At 37.8% G+C, this 18,627-nt stretch overlaps 2 protein-coding genes across 3 annotated transcripts in view; one reads left to right on the forward strand and one right to left on the reverse strand.

Moving 5' to 3' along the window:
* LOC126480954 (endoplasmic reticulum mannosyl-oligosaccharide 1,2-alpha-mannosidase) overlaps positions 1-4,485 on the reverse strand; it is a 113,162-nt gene extending 108,677 nt beyond the window's left edge. The window contains exon 1 of one of the 2 annotated variants that reach the window (XM_050104381.1): positions 4,134-4,485. In XM_050104381.1, coding sequence (XP_049960338.1) covers positions 4,134-4,235 — 102 coding nt within the window. In that variant the 5' untranslated portion in view covers positions 4,236-4,485. The remainder of the gene's footprint in view (positions 1-4,133) is intronic. The other variant, XM_050104382.1, reaches the window with a different exon arrangement.
* Positions 4,486-4,914: 429 nt separating this feature from the next.
* The window catches only part of LOC126481455 (peptidyl-prolyl cis-trans isomerase-like 1), a 95,659-nt gene continuing 81,946 nt past the window's right edge, over positions 4,915-18,627 (forward strand). Inside the window, exon 1 of the mRNA XM_050105225.1 lies at positions 4,915-5,064. Coding sequence (XP_049961182.1) covers positions 5,000-5,064 — 65 coding nt within the window. The 5' untranslated portion in view covers positions 4,915-4,999. The remainder of the gene's footprint in view (positions 5,065-18,627) is intronic.

Below are 18,627 nucleotides of genomic sequence, written 5' to 3' on the forward strand. Positions count from 1 at the left end.
TATGTCGATAATGCCTTTAAGTGCTTTAAGTGTCTACACAATTTTCACCATAAGATGTGGAAGGTGTTCCTCAGGGTGGTGTATTGGTTTTAAACGTGTTCTTAACATATATATCACTCAAATGACTTTCCACATAGAGTATAAGATATGGAGAAAGAAACCTCTTTGCTGATGATAGCAACATCATAGTCACTGATAAAACATGTATGTAATAAATTAACACTGAAGATAAAGCAACTTTGTCACTTTAAGCTTAGATGATAAATATACAGACTGCATAGCAAACAAAAAGTCTTTACAGATACACTCAATTCTTAGCTATGGGGTTCTTTTCCGGGGATCAAAGGCACAAAACATAGGCATGGTTCTTAAACTGCACAAAAGGGTAATAAGAATATAACTGGAAATTGTAGTCACATACATTGTAAAGAGGAATAGCATCACCATCGCCTCAGTCCAGGAGTCATTGGTGGGTGTCTCAGTGTGAGTGGCAGTGAAGAGCAGAACAGATTTAAGTAGCAAGTGACCAGAAATAGCTCCGGAGTCATCAGCAGATGTCCTCAGTTTGTGGGCAGTGAAGAAGAAAACTGTGATAGGCTGAATACGCTGGTCTTCTACTGATTGTTCACATTGTTCTCACAAAGTATTTTGAAGGTGTGACTCACTGTCTACTTCGGGTACTCCCTGAAATATCGCGCGAGAATGATACAAAGATCCGATTATTCAATGTGTCAACATTTTTCTGGGATAGCCTGAAGAGTTCCATAATAAAACTGTGGTTTATATTGCAAGTTAGATGAAACAATTTGTGTGTAAATAAAGGAACATTATGCATTACAGAATTACTGAATGGGACAGTAAGTGTTAGGATACTGACCTCATATTGGGGATGATGGAGATGCTCTATCTGGCCATCTTGATTTCAGTTTTCGGAGGTTTCCCCAGATCAGATCACTAAGGCAAATGCCAGGATGGTTCCTTAATCGACCACCTGTCCTTTCCCATTAGGCTACCAGTCCTAAACTCTTAAAGCATGTTATGTATGTTGTGGGTTATATTTTGGCCCAATAATTGGCACTTTAGTAACTTCATAAATCCTATATCATTGAGATATGATCCTTGGATGAATGAGTTAATAAATAAATAATAAAGATTAGGGTTTAATGCTCCCTGGATGATGTCATTAGAGATAAATTACTTGCTGGGACAGGATAATGATAGAAATGATAACCTGTCGTGTTCTTCTCAAAGCAATCATTCTGCCATATGCCTAAAACGATTATGGAAATTTCATAAAATCTAAATTGGGGGGGGGGGGGGGGGTGAGATGGGAATATTATGCTATGTCCTCTCAAATATCAAACCAGTGCAACAACCAGACAAAGACCAAGGAACTGCAGTTATTTACGTTAACTTACATGATTTGACCCCAGGCATGTATGACTATGAATCCCCTTCAAGCCTAACACAGCAAACAGAAAAATAAATATTTATGAAAGAAGTGCTGATTACAAAAAATGTGAAACAAATTTAGGATGAAAGAAATAATGAATGAATACAATCACTTTGTATCTATGTATGAACAGTTTCTGTTTGGAAATATGTTACGTACAGTACTAACCATTCATTTGAAATACTGCCCAAACATTATGGGTATTAATATACTCACATCAAATGTATGTTCTCAGGATCCATGGTCAGCTAATGGGTAAAAATGAGAGATTCAATCAAAAGATGTAAGGCCTCTTTTCCCCCTGATAGAAGTCTTAGTTGTAATTAACAGCACCCATGAATTGATCAGTGATAAGATGTCTTTCCTTTGAAGATTCTTCAATAAAGAACAAAATACTTTTGATTTACAATGTGCAAGTTTTATAGAGTATGTGGGGACTAGTGCAGCAGGGGATACAACCCGTCGGCTTTGAACAATGACGTCACAAGTCGCCAGAGAGCATGTATTACAGAGATGAAAGAGCTGAGGAGAATGTTGAGAAACAAAGGAATGCGAGAGAGATAAACATTGATCTTGTCAAAAGCATAAGTGTTTTTTGACTTTTTAAAAAAAAAATCTCACGAGATAGAATAAACTGATCCTACTTTATTAAGCAATATCTTGTCAAAAGCCGAGAAGCAATTGTTCTTAATGTTCTAGCTCCCTTCAGTACGTAATAAGTGTTTTTTGACTTTTTAAAAAAAAAATCTCATGAGATAGAATAAACTGATCCTACTTTATTAAGCAATATCTTGTCAAAAACCGAGAAGCGATTCTTCTTAGTGTTGCAGCTCCCTTCAGTAGCTAATAAGTGTTTTCTGGCTTTTTAAAAAAAAAAAAATTTCACGAGATAGAATAAACTGATCCTACTTTATTAAGCAATAGTGTTTTTTTGGCTTTTTTTAAAAAAAAGTCTCACGAGATAGAATAAACTGATCCTGCTTTATTAAGCAATATCTTGTCAAAAGCCGAGAAGCGATTCTTCAAGTGTTGTAGCTGCCTTCAGTAGCTGATAAGTGTTTTTTGGGTTTTTTTTAAAAAAAAAACACAACTCACGAGATAGAATAAACGGATCCTACTTTATTAAGCAATCAGTAAAAAAACGAAATTGAAACATAACAGCAAAAGCTTATTAGAACACAGAACTGCTTTATTATCTATGCCTCGAAGTGAAGACATTAAGATCTATGACTAAGGAATGACGTCATTGTTCAAAGCCGACGGGTTGTATCCCCTGCTGCACTAGACCCGAGTATGTGAAAGTGGATCACCTCTCAATCAAGCATCCAAACAGTAGCTTTTGTCATAGTTATGGCACAAGAGTATGGTTCTTTGTGCTGCACTTGATGAAATCTTCAATATTTTCCTTCTACTGAGGAATCCAAAGTACAAGGTTGGCAGAAATTGCATGCAGCTATGATTTTATGCTAAAAATGTTTTATTTTGCCCACTATGCACACACTAATGTTTTTGAATGGACAACGCAGTGATATTTTTTGCTGCTGGTTTTATATTTGCCTTAGCTACATACTTCATTTCTATGTTCACATGAAGCCATTGTTTTACAAATTAACATAACACAGCTGCACACAAATGGGCAGTCCTAATTTAAATGAATTTTCTCCCCTTAAAGTAAGTTGTCTAATGAGATTTTTAAACTTTGCTTCCTGAAGGCAAATGCTGCACAACAGTCTACTAATCACTACTGAACATTTAAATTAATTTGTGGTTGAGTAATGTCGAAAACAAAAGGTCACTTTTTCAGCATTCACTAATCAAAGCTCAGCCTTTTCCAAAGTTATACACATTGAAGTGACAATTTTCTTGCTGTATTTTCTCTAATGATGATTTATTTTTCCTCAAAGAAAACACAAATCATTTGAGCTTTAGGTTCTTTATTAGAATCAAAGAATTTCTTCCCCTGCTTCACATATCGTTTCCTGTAACTCTCAAAAGTTCTTCAGTTCTACAAGACACATGCTACATTTACAAGCAAAGTATTCGAAATAATAAAAGAGAGATGACACATGGAACTAAAAGTCATAGTAAAAAAAATAAAATAAAAAAAATATAAAAAAAAATGCTCCGACATGTGTCTCAGTCATATACTTCTTAAAGCTACTCCAACTGGCTGATAACTGAAGTATAAATGTGTTTCCAATCTTTCTATGAATTAGGTGCTATAAGGTTGTTGTTGTCAATGACATATTCTGACAGATCTGCTATCGCCATACGGCACCGATACTTCCATTCTCATCATTTGTGTACCCTGAAAAGCGAAACAGTAGTTTGCATTGGGTCAGAGCCAACACTGTGCCACATCGTGACACCAATGGTAATTTTCCTTCGGAATCGCAGGAATAACATTACTTTATTTTCTCTTTTCCTAGTGAAGCTAGTTTTACGGATTGTAACATTTCCTAACGAAGCTAGTTTTACTGTTTGTAACACTTGCTTGGCGTCACACAGGAAAAAAACGACTGTTCATTTAGCAGAGTTGTACTCTTTACGAAATTCATTTACGTAATTACTTTTTGTGTTGCAATGCTTTCGAGTACAAACGCCTATTAATTCATTTTCTTAAAACCAAATATGATTGTAGCCCTACACGCAACGCATTTAATAATAGCTTTGTACTAACCCTCCACAGACTCCGCCTCTGCCATTCCTTATTTTTCACGAATTCTCTTGTGTCGCTAGGCAAATTCAGTGATATGAAGTCTTTCCTTCTGTTACCTAGCATAATAAAATGTTGACATACACTTTGACACGACTTCGCATTCGGTAAATACTGATTGTAACAGAGCCATGCGGTAGCTAACACGCAAGGCTTCTGCAGACTCCAACTCTCACGTCATCCCTGCTCTCTAAAAGTAAATACATTTACAAACATTTCGTGGACATCACCTTCCCCCTACGTCCCACATTACACACGTCAACACCGACATTTTCGCATCACAGAGTACCAACTGCACACAATAAAAACCTCCACAGTTCCCATCACCCTTATACTTAGGCCCCGAGGTGGCATTGCTTCTACTCATTTATATCTGAGCCAATTGAAATTCTAAGTTATAGTACTGGCCACAGTCTCTGTGGTACTGACATTAAATAGCCACAGAACATTTTGTATCACTAAATTTAATTAATTCAAGTAGTTTACAAGACAAGAAACTTAACTAACTTCTGTAATATAGACCAACTAGGGTACACAATTGTAACTTCATTCTTTCCGTTCTCTGGAATTCTTCTGATAATTACAAGTCGGTTTCGCACTTTTATAGCACTTTGAGTTCCAAATTTTCTTCTAATGAGCAGTATTAACGATGCTGTATATGTTTTTAACAAACTTTGTTTCCCGGGTTTAAACTAGAAACGACTCTGAACATTCTACTATCGATCATTCGATATCACTTGTTCGATGAGATTTGTTTGTCAACAATCAACAAACTGTGTTTGAAGTGCTTGCAAGGGATTGTGGTTGTCTCAGTCAGTCTTGAGTCTAGTATGACTTCATCATCAGGTATACCGGATAAATTATGGCAGCCTCCGTACGCCGTCCTCGAAACAACGTAAGTTTAATTATTAAATGCTCTCCGAAACCGAGGATGCAAATGTCATCATGTATGCTGATGAGACATTTCAAATATCTAGTGATAGCACCGAGAGTGAACAAGAGAAAAAGTCTTGCTCTTAATATAGAAAATGTAAACTATTATTTCAACATTAACAATTTTGCTCGTACATGGATCAATAACAATTTTCATGCAGGTTCATTTCAGCAGACATGTTCGCCTGAAAATATCAGCCTTAAAATTGGGAACACAAACTTACCGGTATGCCAGACAAACACTTTCAAGGTCTTGGGTGTGATAGTAGACAAGTACTTACCTTGGAAAAATCACATAGATAATATATGTCCAACAATTAACTCAAATGTATTCCTGATGAGGAAGATGTGTAGCTCAGTAAATGAGACATATTAATGTACTAAGTATGCACTATGGTCTCATATACCCATTCTTGACATATTGTCCACCAATTTGGGGAGATGATGCCAACATTCACATAAAAAGAGAAAGAGAGAGAATGACTCTTGTTTTCGACATGGATAGTGCAAGATTAAAAATTATTGATCTGGCAATTATGGACTATAAAGTTGGTAACACACATATTTCTTGTATTGTATGTCTCTTGGAATGTGACACGATTTCTTGGGATATTGCTTCATATTCCAAGGTTGTGATTTGTTTGTGAGTTGGTAAAGCCATTGAATGTATTTGGGGGGAAAATTGGCTGTGCTGGGGGCTAATCTCTAGTGCAGCCTTGTGATTGTTTTGAAAACTTTGTGTAGTATTTTCAAAATGTCCCTATTTCCGAAGTTGGGATTATGTAGGACCATAAGAGTGCAGTTTAAATTTTGCAGAATGTTCTGTTTTATATGACAACATTCTGTGTAATCTATTCCATTATGTTTCCATGTAATTTCATACACTCCACATCTTGACTACTTTTATCGAACACTACTTTTTCATTGGTTCTACCATCTTATCAGCATTCACTGTGCGAGTAGTTACCTACTGCAGCACTCAGAAAGTGAAGCCACTGGCACTGTAAGTGCACTTTTCCCTTTATGTTTTTTTCTGTATTTAAATATTGCCGTTGTTAGCAGACAAAGCATATACCTGCTCTGTATTGAAATAAATTTACTGAAGTAGCATTTGGGCACATAAGGGTCACTACCCTCAAACCCTAGCCCGTTACATAAACGTCAGCCCTACTGCATGTGAACAGGAACACAATCAGTGTGCTACAGGATAACTTGCATGCAGTGAAATGTTTAAATGTGACCTATTATGTAGAGAACAACACATGGATGCATGAAAAGAGCACAAAAAATGAATACCTCCGATGATGTACAGCATGAACAGGTGAAACATGGAAAAATAAAACTTTCAGTGGAAAAAGGTGGACTTTTTTCTTATCCACACAGCACAATTGAAAACTTTATTTAAATTTTCAGAAATCTAAAATTTTGTGCTTCACAAAATGCAAAAATCTCCTTTCGTATTACTACAGTAACAATGATTAGATTAGATTAGATTCACTTACATTCCAATTGATCCATAGTGAGGAGGTCCTCCACAGTGTAGAACATGTCAGAAAAACAACTGAAACAAATAAGCTAATGAACCTTCCACAGGTAATCAGTGGAATGATCATCATTTTTTTTAATGAACACTATATCAAAGAATTATTTTACAAACACTCATTTACTAAGATTGAATTAATGCACTGAATTTAAAATTAAAAAAATTTTTTTTTTCATTTATAATGTAATAAACATATAATAGAACTACTACAATACTTATTTGCAATGAACACATTACTGCACTGAAATGGTGCAGAAGTTAGATTGTACTTATATATATCTGTATACACACAAATCAGTTGGTTCTACTGAGAAATTCATCAATGAAGTAGGAGGAGTTGGATACCAATAAATCCTTTGGGCTTCTCTTAAACTGAATTTCATTTGTGGTTAAGCTTTTTATGGCTGCTGGCAAGTTATTGAAAATGTGTGTTCCTGAATAATGCACACCTTTTTGTACAAGAGTAAGTCACTGTAAATCCTTGTGAAGATTATTCTTATTTCTAGTATTGATTCCATGAATTGAGCTGTTGGTTTGAAAAAGTGATATATTGGGAAGCAGTAGTTAGTATCCCTAGTTCCCTAAACAGGCTTCTGCACGATGTTCTTGAGCTCCCAGCACATAGCCTATAACTCTTATTGCACATTTTTGTGCCCAGAAAACTTTAGCTTGGCTTGATGAATTACCCCAAAAAATAATCCCATATGACATTATGGAATGAAAGCAAGCATACTATGCCAGCTTATATCCCCTATGTCTGACACAATTTGCATTGCAAATAGAGATTTGTTAAGACGCTTCAGCAGCTCTGTGGTGTGCTCCTCCCAGCTGAATTTATTATCAAGCTGTAATCCCAAGAATTTAGCACTGTCCACCTCTTCTATCTTGTCATCGTATGTTAGACATATATCGTGGGACATCTCGTAGAAGTTTTGAACTGCATGTAGTGTGTTTTTTCAAAATTTAGTGACAAAGAATTGGCTAGGAACCAGTGATTAACGTCCACAAATATTTTATTAGCCAATCTTTCTAATACTACACTGATTTGCTATTTATTGCAATGTATCATTGGCAAACAAAACAAGCTTGGCATCTGGTAATGTTACTGATGAAAGGTCATTGATATACACAAAAAAAAGTAAGGGCCCTAAGATGGAACTTTGTGGGACCCCACATGTAATTAGTTCCCAGTTGGACGATGCCTGATAGCTTAATGCATGTCTCGTTCCTAATAACATCCTTTATTTCCTGCCAGAGATATAAGATTTGAACCATTTTGCAGCATTTCCTGTTACACCATAATATTCTGATTTAATTAAAAGGATATTGTGATTTACACAGTGAAATCCCTTTGACAGATCACAAAATATACCAGTTGCCTGCAATTTTTTGTCTAATGAATTAGACCTAAGTAAATTTTCACTGCAAGTGTAGATAGCCGTCTCCATATCAGAACCCTTTAGAAATCCAAACTGTGACTTCGGCAGTATGTTATTTGTGATAAGATGGTTATAAAGCCGAATGTACATTACCATTTTTAAAATTTTTGAGAATGCTGGCAAAAGTGAAATTGGATGGTAATTTGATGCTATTTCTTTATCTCCCTTCTTAAACAGTGGCTTAAGTTTAGCTTATTTCAACCATTCAGGAAATATTCCACTGATAAACGACTGGTTACACAGATAGCTTAATATGCTACTTAACTCAGAATCACATTCTTTAATTAACTTTGTTGGTGTTTCATCATACCCACTAGATGTTTTTGATTTTAAAGATTTTATGATGAACTTTATTTCTGCTGGGGTTGCCAGTCAATGAACTAAAAATGTGTTCCACTGTTTCAGTATCTTCCTTTGATATACAGTGATGCCTTCCTGTTGAAACAATAGGAACTGGAGCACTTACAGTCTCCAAAACAGTGTGAACAGGAAGTGAGCACTGATGGCATTGTTGCTCTGTCCTTCAGCTGGAAACCTATATTCAGCAGCTGGTCCATGTGGTAACATAAAGTTCACTACAGTTCCATTTAACTCATAACTGGTGTCAGTAATCTCTGCAATCCACTAGTCAGAGTCATACACACATGCCACAAACATCCCCCTTCTCAGGTTGGGAATCTGAATATTATCCTGCTATTTGTGAGGTATTGGCCAAACAAATGAAATTTCTTCTTTCTTGCTCTTCAACTTGCGTGCAGTATGAGTTCGTCCATCGCTTTGTCGAAGAATGTGTCTTCTGAATTCCTTTCACAGGAGTAGTTTGTTTGGACCATTCTTCTTTTTTCTGCTCACAGAATTCTTTGATTTCCTCTTTGGACAGAAGAATGAGGGCTGTGGATGTGTAACATTTCACGACTCTTGTAAAATCCTGAGCATTCTGAATTTCAGCTGTATTTGGTCTGGAAAAATTATGTTTTGTAGCATGGTGCTTCAGCAAGCCTCCTACACCATCACAAGGCGCTTCCTGTGACCAGTAGCACTGTATACCCAGTCAGTTGGCACAAGCGACTTAATCAATTCAAACAGCTTGTAAAATTTTTTTAAATGACTGGGAGCACCATCAGAAATAATAATGATCTTCTTGGCCCCTGTTTGCACTTGAAGAATTTTGCACAATGCTAGCAAATCATTTGCTGAGTCATGTCCTGTGTCATCATTTATAGCTGCAACACTTGTGGTCTTGCTTTGAAAATGTCACCCCTGAAAAAATTGAAACCTGGTCATTACTCCAATGATATCCTTGTACTTCTTATGGGAAAGTTACAAACAATTCCTCAGCAAAATCACATTGAAACACTAAACATAGTTCTTCAGCCTGTACACGCCCTTTCACTTCTGCAATATGTTGTTGTTGTTGCAGTTTCTTCAGATGCTAGTGTGTTACTGCTTTCACTGACCAGTTACCAATTTCTTCAATGAAACTGTCAAAGTAACAGTTTTCTTAATTAGTTTATTTTCCTCCCGTGTTGTGTGTGTAATGTCTGCAGAGTTATCTGCTATGCCTTCCAGGCCAAGTGTCTGTAAAGACAGTCCTCTCTTTCCAGGGCAGTCACCACATTCTTGAAACAAACAAGTCTCTCGCTACGTTACAGACTATAATTTATTTATTTTATTTATTTATTTATTGTTCCGTGGAACCAAATTAAGGAGAAGTCTCCATGGTCATGGAACGAGTCAATACATGAAATTATAACACGATATTAGAAACAGATAAAATGAAATATAAAAAAACATATTCAGGTGACAAGTCGTAAGTTTAAATGAAGAAAATCAACAATGTAACACTGGAATTTGCTTAATTTTTTAGCTCTTCCAGGAGCTCCTCGACGGAATAGAAGGAGTGAGCCATGAGGAAACTCTTCAGTTTAGACTTAAAAGTGTTTGGGCTACTGCTAAGATTTTTGAGTTCTTGTGGTAGCTTATTGAAAATGGATGCAGCAGAATACTGCACTCCTTTCTGCACAAGAGTCAAGGAAGTGCATTCTACATGCCGATTTGATTTCTGCCTAGTATTAACTGAGTGAAAGCTGCTAATTCTTGGGAATAGGCTAATATTGCTAACAACAAACGACATTAAAGAAAATATATACTGTGAGGGCAATGTCAGAATTCCCAGATTTTTGAATAGGGGTCGACAAGAGGTTCTCGAACTTACACCACATATAGCTTGAACAGCCCGTTTTTGAGCCAAAAATACCCTTTTTGAATCAGAAGAATTACCCCAAAAAATAATACCATACGACATAAGCGTATGAAAATATGCGAAGTAGACTACTTTTCGTGTTGAAGTGTCACTTATTTCAGATACTGTTCTAATAGTAAATAAAGCAGCATTTAATTTCTGAACAAGATCCTGAACATGGGCTTTCCACAACAGCTTACTATCTATCTGAACGCCTAGGAACTTGAACTGATCCGTCTCGCTTATAATATGCCCATTCTGTCAGATCAAAATATCGGTTCTTGTTGAATTGTGAGTTAGAAACTGTAAAAACTGAGTCTTACTGTGATTTAGCATCAAATTATTTTCCACGAACTTATTTCATGAACTACATTATTTGTTACTGTTTCAATATTACACACAAGATCCTTCACTATCAAGCTGGTGTCATCAGCAAACAGAAATATTTTTGAATCACCTGTAATACTAGAAGGCATATCATTTATATAAATAAGAAACAGCAGTGGCCCCAGCACCGACCCTTGGGGAACGCCCCACTTAACAGTGCCCCGTTGGGACTGAACATCACTACCACTCTCAATATTGTGGAGAATTACCCTCTGCTTTCTGTTCTTAAAGTAAGAGGCGAACCAATTGTAAGCTACTCCCCTTATTCCATAATGGTCCAACTTCTGCAGTAATATTTTGTGGTCAACACAGTCCAAAGCCTTAGTTAAATCAAAGAAAACACCTAGCGTTCGCAACCTTTTATTTAATCCGTCCAAAACCTCACAGAGAAAAGAGAATATAGCATTTTCAGTTGTTAAATCATTTCTAAAACCAAACTGAACATTTGACAGCAAATTATGTGAGTTTAAATGCTCCAGTAACCTTATATATACAACTTTCTCGATAACTTTAGCAAACACCGATGGCATAGAAATAGGTCTAAAATTGTCAACATTATCAATGTCTCCCTTTTTATAAAGTGGCTTCACTACCGAGTTCTTTAATCGGTCAGGAAACCGACCACTCCTCAAGGAAAAGTTACAGATATGGCTGAGAACTGGGCTAACATACATGGAACAATACTTCAGTATTCTGCTAGATACCCTGTCATATCCATGAGAGTTCTTAGTCTTTAGTGATTTAATTATTAACTCAATCTCCCTCTTGTCAGTATCATGGAGGAGCATTTCAGGTAACAGTCTCGGAACACTTTTTTCTACGAGCGCTATATGATTCCCTGTTGGGACTAGGTTTCTATTTAGTTCACCTGCTAATGACGTCACACGCCCAACCAAGGCGTCATATATCGTGTGCTCCAGAAAGTTCTTCAAAGTTACCACACAAAGCTCAAAATTCGTGCAGTACACACATAAACAGACACATCTTGGTGTGGGTGTGAAACTATCCACGTAGGTTGTAGTGCATAAAATTTTGGTCTTCCAATATGTAAAGTTGTATAGTTGCTCTCATAAACTGCAAAAGTTTCTTTAATACTGCGAGTCATGTACCTCTTCACTTTCACAACTTTTTGACCTTTAACTGTTACAGATATATGGTCCTTTTTGTTGGCACCCTGACGAGAACAGTCCCATATATCTTCCAGATAAAATGACTGCACTATTTGAAGTTGAACTGCTTCTTCAGGATGACCGTAATAGGAATTTGGTCTTCCAAAGACTCCGTTTACAGACTGTTATAACGTCAAGTTGAACACATATATTTCAAAACGACACAACACATCTAAGTCACAGAGCAAGTTGACAAAGCAAGACATTTGAACATGGTAACATTAAAATCAGCACTGAGTCCAAGTCTGGCGGCCACTGGCTGCTTGGCCGCTTAGGTGGCGCGGCTGCTGCATGGCTGGCAGGCAGCGCCGCGTATAGAGGACATGCGTAACTGCGAGGCGGCACTTTGAAAGATCGGCAAGTCACAACACAGACTTCACATTTATTGTTTTGTTCATCATGTACTTTGGTACTGATGGAACATAGTTCAAAATTATTTTCTTTGAAAACGTCTCTGGAATAATAGTTAAAACTTGCACATTTTCACTGTAGGATGCACAATATTCAACAGCCAAATTGATATTTGTGAAAAATTCCTAGCAAGAGGTGCAAGAGTGCTTTGGTTCATTTTCTTCTGAAGATGGAATTTCTACTTTGAAGAGTGTGGTCAGTTTCGCTCTAGTGTATTCATCCAAAGCTTTAGTAATTTCTCTGTGCTTTCTTGATGCATAGAGCTTATGACTCAACTTCACTGACCATGGTTTCTTAACAGGACTAACACCTACCTCTGTATTTGACTCATTCAGGGTATTTAATTCTTCCTCTATGGATACAAAATTTGCATCATTTCCACTATGGAAGTCTTCACCTTGTTCAGATACTATCACTGTTTTTATTCTGTCAAAACATTTACAACACAAAAAGTCATCACTGGAAACATCTTCAATTTGAAACAGAGTCTTCAATTGAGAACACTTATTTCCAACCTGAACAAAATCTGTTTGTTTGTTTATCTTATATATCATTCTTTTATGGGTATGCAAATAGTCATCACACTTCACTTTCGTCTGGCCCCAGTCAGAAGACATTTCAAACAGTCCTTTTCACATAAACACACTGCAACTATGTCAACTGGCAAATTCCTCACGAAAACATGGAACTCACGGGATGTTCTCAGATGTCTTAGAAGCCTCTTCAGTAAACAAATTAACACTGAACAACGACAATACAGAAACCTGCTATGAACAACCACGACAAAGAAACTAATAAGAAACTACAACAAAGTGTAAGAAATATCTGCACAATGATAGTGAAAAGAAATAACTGCAACAAAGAAAGTGATAGGAAATAAATGCAACAAAGAAAGTGAGAAGAAATAGCTGCTACAAAGACAATAGAAATAAACATTGTTACAAAGAAATAAGTAAGAAACAACCTCAGTGAAGTTACCCTTGAAAGTTAAAAAAATGATTTTTTTTTAAAGTAATACCTGTCCAACTTAAAACTGGAAACTCTCCTTTACAGAGAATAACAGAAAAAAATCTAACTTTTCTGGACTGGCAGTTTTTGAAAAAAAAAAAAAAAAAAAAAATTATATTTTCTGTAAATTAAAAAAAAAAATTTCAAAAGGAGGCAGTAAAAGAACTTTGACAGATATCTCCTAAGAGAAGATACCATCGTGATCATAAAACAATTATCTTTCAAATAAAAAACTGTAACAAAATATCTAGAACTGTTACAGAGATACAGCATTTTAAAGATTTTTCTGAAATTTGCATCTTCAAAATGGTGTTTGCAGTGTCATCTTTGGGGCAGAAATTTCTCCGTAGAAAACAAAAAAGTACATGCTTCTTACTTACTCCTGAATTTTAACATATGCTAAGTTCAATAACATCCGAGACTATGAAGGTAACCCCCATGTCCAAAGTGATATGGATGATGCGTATTAGAGGTGGTGGTGGTGTCTCTAGGGGTAACCCTGGATGCAAAACTGTCACGGACCCCTCACATTACGAATATATATTTGAAGGCACAAAGTACTCTTATGAGCACTAGAAGGACCTGTAGTAAAAACTGGTGTCCAAACTCCAGGAATATTTACTGGATAGATACCACTGTAATGAGACTTGTGATAATTTCTATCGCTGCAGCGGGGTGGGATAAAGTAGAATAGAAGATGGCTGCTAAGGAGCTTGGCAAGGTGGAGAGATTGGCTTGTTTAGCTGCAACAGGCAGAATTAGCAGCACTCCCTTTTCTGGGATGGAGACCATGCTGGGCATGCCCCCCATTACACCTTTGGGTTACAATGGAGCAAGCAGCAGGGACATACAGGTTAAAAACTGGAAGTGGCTGGATACTTTTAGGATACCCAAAATCTCTCACCAGTATAGTGAGTTTGACAAATATAGAAGTGGTTGGGAAATGCTGGTTGACCATACAATAACTTCCAGCTGCTTCAATATACCTTTCAGTGTAACAGTGGAAGAAGAGAGCAGGGTAAGAATGAACCTCAACACCATTTGAGAGTTTGGTTGTTTATGTATGGGTTCAGAAGATACAGGGAGGGGATGGGGCCAAGGTACACGGGTTACAGCCTAGGCCCGAGATATCTGGGGGAAGCTGATCACGGTATTTCAGGTGCAAAAGCTGCTATCAGTGTGTGCATGCAGAATAATTTGCATACATGCTGCAAGTATAGAATCTTAACATCTATATTTATTTAGACACAAAAGCAGCCCTGAAAACTCAATCAGCCCCTGCAAGATTGTAGCAGAATGCCACAAAGCCCTTATGCTATTATTGAAAAACAGCAGGGTAAACCTGCTGTGTATCCCTGGTCATTCAGAGATTAATGGCAATGACCAAGCAGATAGGCTGTCCAGGACAGGTGTGATGATTCCATTTATTGGGCCAAAATGTGTCCCAACCATCAGCAAGGTGATGATAAAATCAAAACTACGTAGTTGGATCAGGAGGCAGCATGTTGAATATTGGACTGTGATCCAAAAACAAAAACATGACAAGCTAATGATGCCAGAGCCATGTTTCAAGAGAAGTTCTGTAATCCTAGACTTGAACTGGAGACAGATTAAACTCATGGTAGGATAAAGGGAGCTTTAAGAAACACCTAGAAATGATGGAGAAAAAAATTCCTAAATGTCGACTATGTGGCAAGGAAGATGGAAACTGCTCCACACCTAATCTTCCAGTATGAGGCATTGAAGGTCAAAAGATGTAGAATACTCAGGTCATTAAGTCGTGAAGAAATCGTGTTCAGTAACAAACTAGTAAAGGATCTACTACTACTCTTTGAGGATTCTGTTTGGCTTTACTACAATAACAGGGAGCAAAGCTGCAGAATAAAGTCAGTTTTGGTCCAGGCAACAGTGGGCTAAGATCATTGTTGTTTTCATCTACCTGTGCAAATCAAGTCTTTCAAGACAGATTCTGTAGGGACAGTGAAGATAAGATTAGACTAATTATAGACAAAGGGATGTAAACAGTCATTCTTCCTATGTTTCAGATACAAACAGAATAGGTAGAAGCCCTAACAAGTATACAGTGGCGAGTTACCTATGCCATATGCATCACAGTGGTTTGCTGAGTAGAGCTACATCTATACTCTGTGTGGCAATGTATCTTTTATTGCACATTATAGTTTCATGAATAAACCAAAATCAAGTACAACTTATGGGGCAGGGTCTTCAGCAAGAAATAATACATAGCACTGTAAATGGGCTTATTCAGCACAGATCAAGTACATACGGAGCTTAACTGCATTCTTCAGTGAAGAGTGGCACTCCTATTTATGACACAGATATCCCATCCTCCCAGGAGGGTTATGACATGTTTGTGGGTGTAATGAAAATAGCTCTATGCTAAGAGACAAGGGACAGACTTGGAAACAAGAAATCAAACAATTTACCCTAGTTTATACTAGGACAAACAGTGTTTCATCACTACAATGAAACCTATGTTTTTGTGGAGAATATAAAAAATAAATCTGACAAAATAGCCTCTGTTGAAAAACGCCAATGACCCTATTAATTAAACCAGAAACTGAAACATAGTCTCAAGCACTCCAAGCTCGTACCAAGCTCATTGATATCCGTTCCTTATTATCCCACACAAAAGCTTTAATATGGATTCAGGTATTATCTTCCACACTCCAATCTGATGAAGTACTTGGAGAAAACCGGACTAGTGTGGCATTTATTTTAGGGCTAGAATCTGCTATCAGAGAGGCCTTCACACTTACTTGACTTTTTTTATTGTGGTTTACAGTTGTTTAGTATCTATGAGGAAATTAATATGAAAAGTTCTGATGTCTAGGAACTGAGATTGAGTCAGAAAAACTCAAAAAACATTTAAAAAAATGCCAGATTTAATTTGAGTACAAGTGGAATGTGGTCATATTTTCATTTCACCTCCCCATTGTCATCATTTTTCAGGGCTCACATTGCAAAATCAATTGTAGTTTTTCAAGTTGTTTAGACCATGGTCTTTCTGATGAAAATCATTTAAAAGAGTCTGCAAGAAACTCTTTGTGCAAAAATGGGCAAAAAGTACCTATTTTTGGCATTTTTACAAAAATCGTCAAGTTTGCCCATAATTTGTAAAGTCCTGGAAAGCAATAGAAGAATGAAATTTCATATTCTAAGGCCTTGTATTGGTGAGTTGTTACATGCATAGTTTCAAGTTTATCCCACAATTACTTCCGCAGATATAAAAAGCTGAACTTCACATTTTTTTAATCATCAATTCTTTCAGCCACCTTTGCTTCAAATTATGCATATGCAAATTGATCATGAAATCATTTTTTATTATTTCACTTAAGAAAGTGCAAAAAGTTATACAAGCTGACCTAGTTTTATTTCCTTCAAGAAAATATTGCAGATGATGTTATGTCTCAAAATTGATGAAAACTCAAGAGTGCACTTTTGATAGCTGCACTGTGGGGTCGAAGAAATAACTATATCTCTGCAAGCATTATACTGCCAAAAGTAAAAATTTACCAGTGTTGAATGGGAACATGTGTGAATATTCACAAAAAAAAAAAAAAAAAAAAAATAGCCAAATTCTTGATGGTCGTGCAGGAACTTCTTTTGAAATTAGACAACTTGGCATGGAATGGTCCCCCCTCTGGACCCTGAACCACATAGGCATCACAGGCAGTGAAGCCACCACAATGGACCAGCTGCCAATGCAGATCTCAGCAGCTGACTTACCAGCATATCTCAGATACCGTATCTTACAAAAATTAAACAATGGAAAACCAGGATGGAATGTAACAATATTGTGAAAAGGAAAGTTGCTACTCACCATATAGTGGAAGTGCTGAGTCAACTATCTGTCTTCATGCCCTGAAATGAGAAATGTCCTGCCCACTATCCTTTCCTTCTCTCCCACAGTGGTACTCCACCATCCACCGAGCCTACACAATATACTTGTCCATCCCTACACAACCCTTGCTCCAAACCCCTTACCTCATGGCTCATATCCCTTTAATAGACCTAGATGCAAGACCTGTCCCATACATCCTCCCATGACCATCTACATACTCCAGTCACAAATGTCACCTATCCCATCAAAGGCAGGGCTGCCTATGAAACCAGTCATGTGATCTACAAGCTAAGCTGCAACTACTGTGCATCGTTCTATGTTGGCATGACAATCAACAAGCTGTCTGTCCACATGAATGGCCACCGACAAAGTGTGACCAAGAAACAAGTGGACCACCCAGTTGCAGAGCATGCTGCCCGACATGACATCCTTCAGTTCAATGACTGCTTCACAATGTGTACCATATGGATCCTTCCCACTACCCCAACTTTTCTGAATTGTGCATGTGGGAACTCTCCCTGCAAAATACCCTATGTTCCCATAATCTTCGTTAGTCATTGTCATCACCCATCCAGCCTCTTCCCTGTTTCCATTCCAGCACAACGCAGCTCTCATTCCACCAATGCACCCAGTCTGTTTACATCTCTCCTTTTCCACTAACCCCCCTCGCCTCTCCCCTGCTCTCCGTTTAATCTCCTGACTGCACCTAGCTGCCCTACCCTCTCTCCACCACGTCCCTGTGTGCTCCCCAACAGTACTCTGCCCCCCCCCCCCACCTACCCTATGATCCCTCCCTCTCCCAGCTGCAGCCTCCTCCTTACCCACACCCACTTGCCACTCCTATCGTGCACTGCTGCTGTTGCTTCAGCTGCCAGAGACTGCAGTCTCGTGTGTGTGTGTGTGTGTGTGTGTGTGTGTGTGTGTGTGTGCAGTCTCGTGTGTGTGTGTGTGTGTGTGTGTGTCAGCTATTTTTGACAAAAGCGCCAAAAGCTTATTTGTAACAGTCTTTTTGTTGTGCCTATGTACAACTCAGCATCTCCACTATATCTTACAAAAGCAAGAAAAAAGCTGTATGATCAACATCTGAGCCAACCAACTCCGAATGATAAAAGTGCTTACCAACAAGAGGAAAACATCACTTTGACCTTCATGAAGAGAGGCTGTAATCTTAATTGCGTCCTTATTGGCCATACACCTAGTCCCTCCCCCCCCCCCCCCCTTTTCTCTCTCTTACCGAGCGAGGTGGCGCAGTGGTTAGCACACTGGACTCGCATTTGGGAGGACGATGGTTCAATCCCGTCTCCGGCCATCCTGATTTAGGTTTTCCGTGATTTCCCTAAATCGTTTCAGGCAAATGCCGGGATGGTTCCTTTGAAAGGGCACGGCTGATTTCCTTCCCAATCCTTTCCTAACCCGAGCTTGCGCTCCGTCTCTAATGACCTCGTTGTCGACGGGACATTA

The sequence above is a fragment of the Schistocerca serialis genome, chromosome 5 (genome assembly GCF_023864345.2).
Source record: "Schistocerca serialis cubense isolate TAMUIC-IGC-003099 chromosome 5, iqSchSeri2.2, whole genome shotgun sequence".
Lineage (NCBI taxonomy): Eukaryota > Metazoa > Arthropoda > Insecta > Orthoptera > Acrididae > Schistocerca > Schistocerca serialis.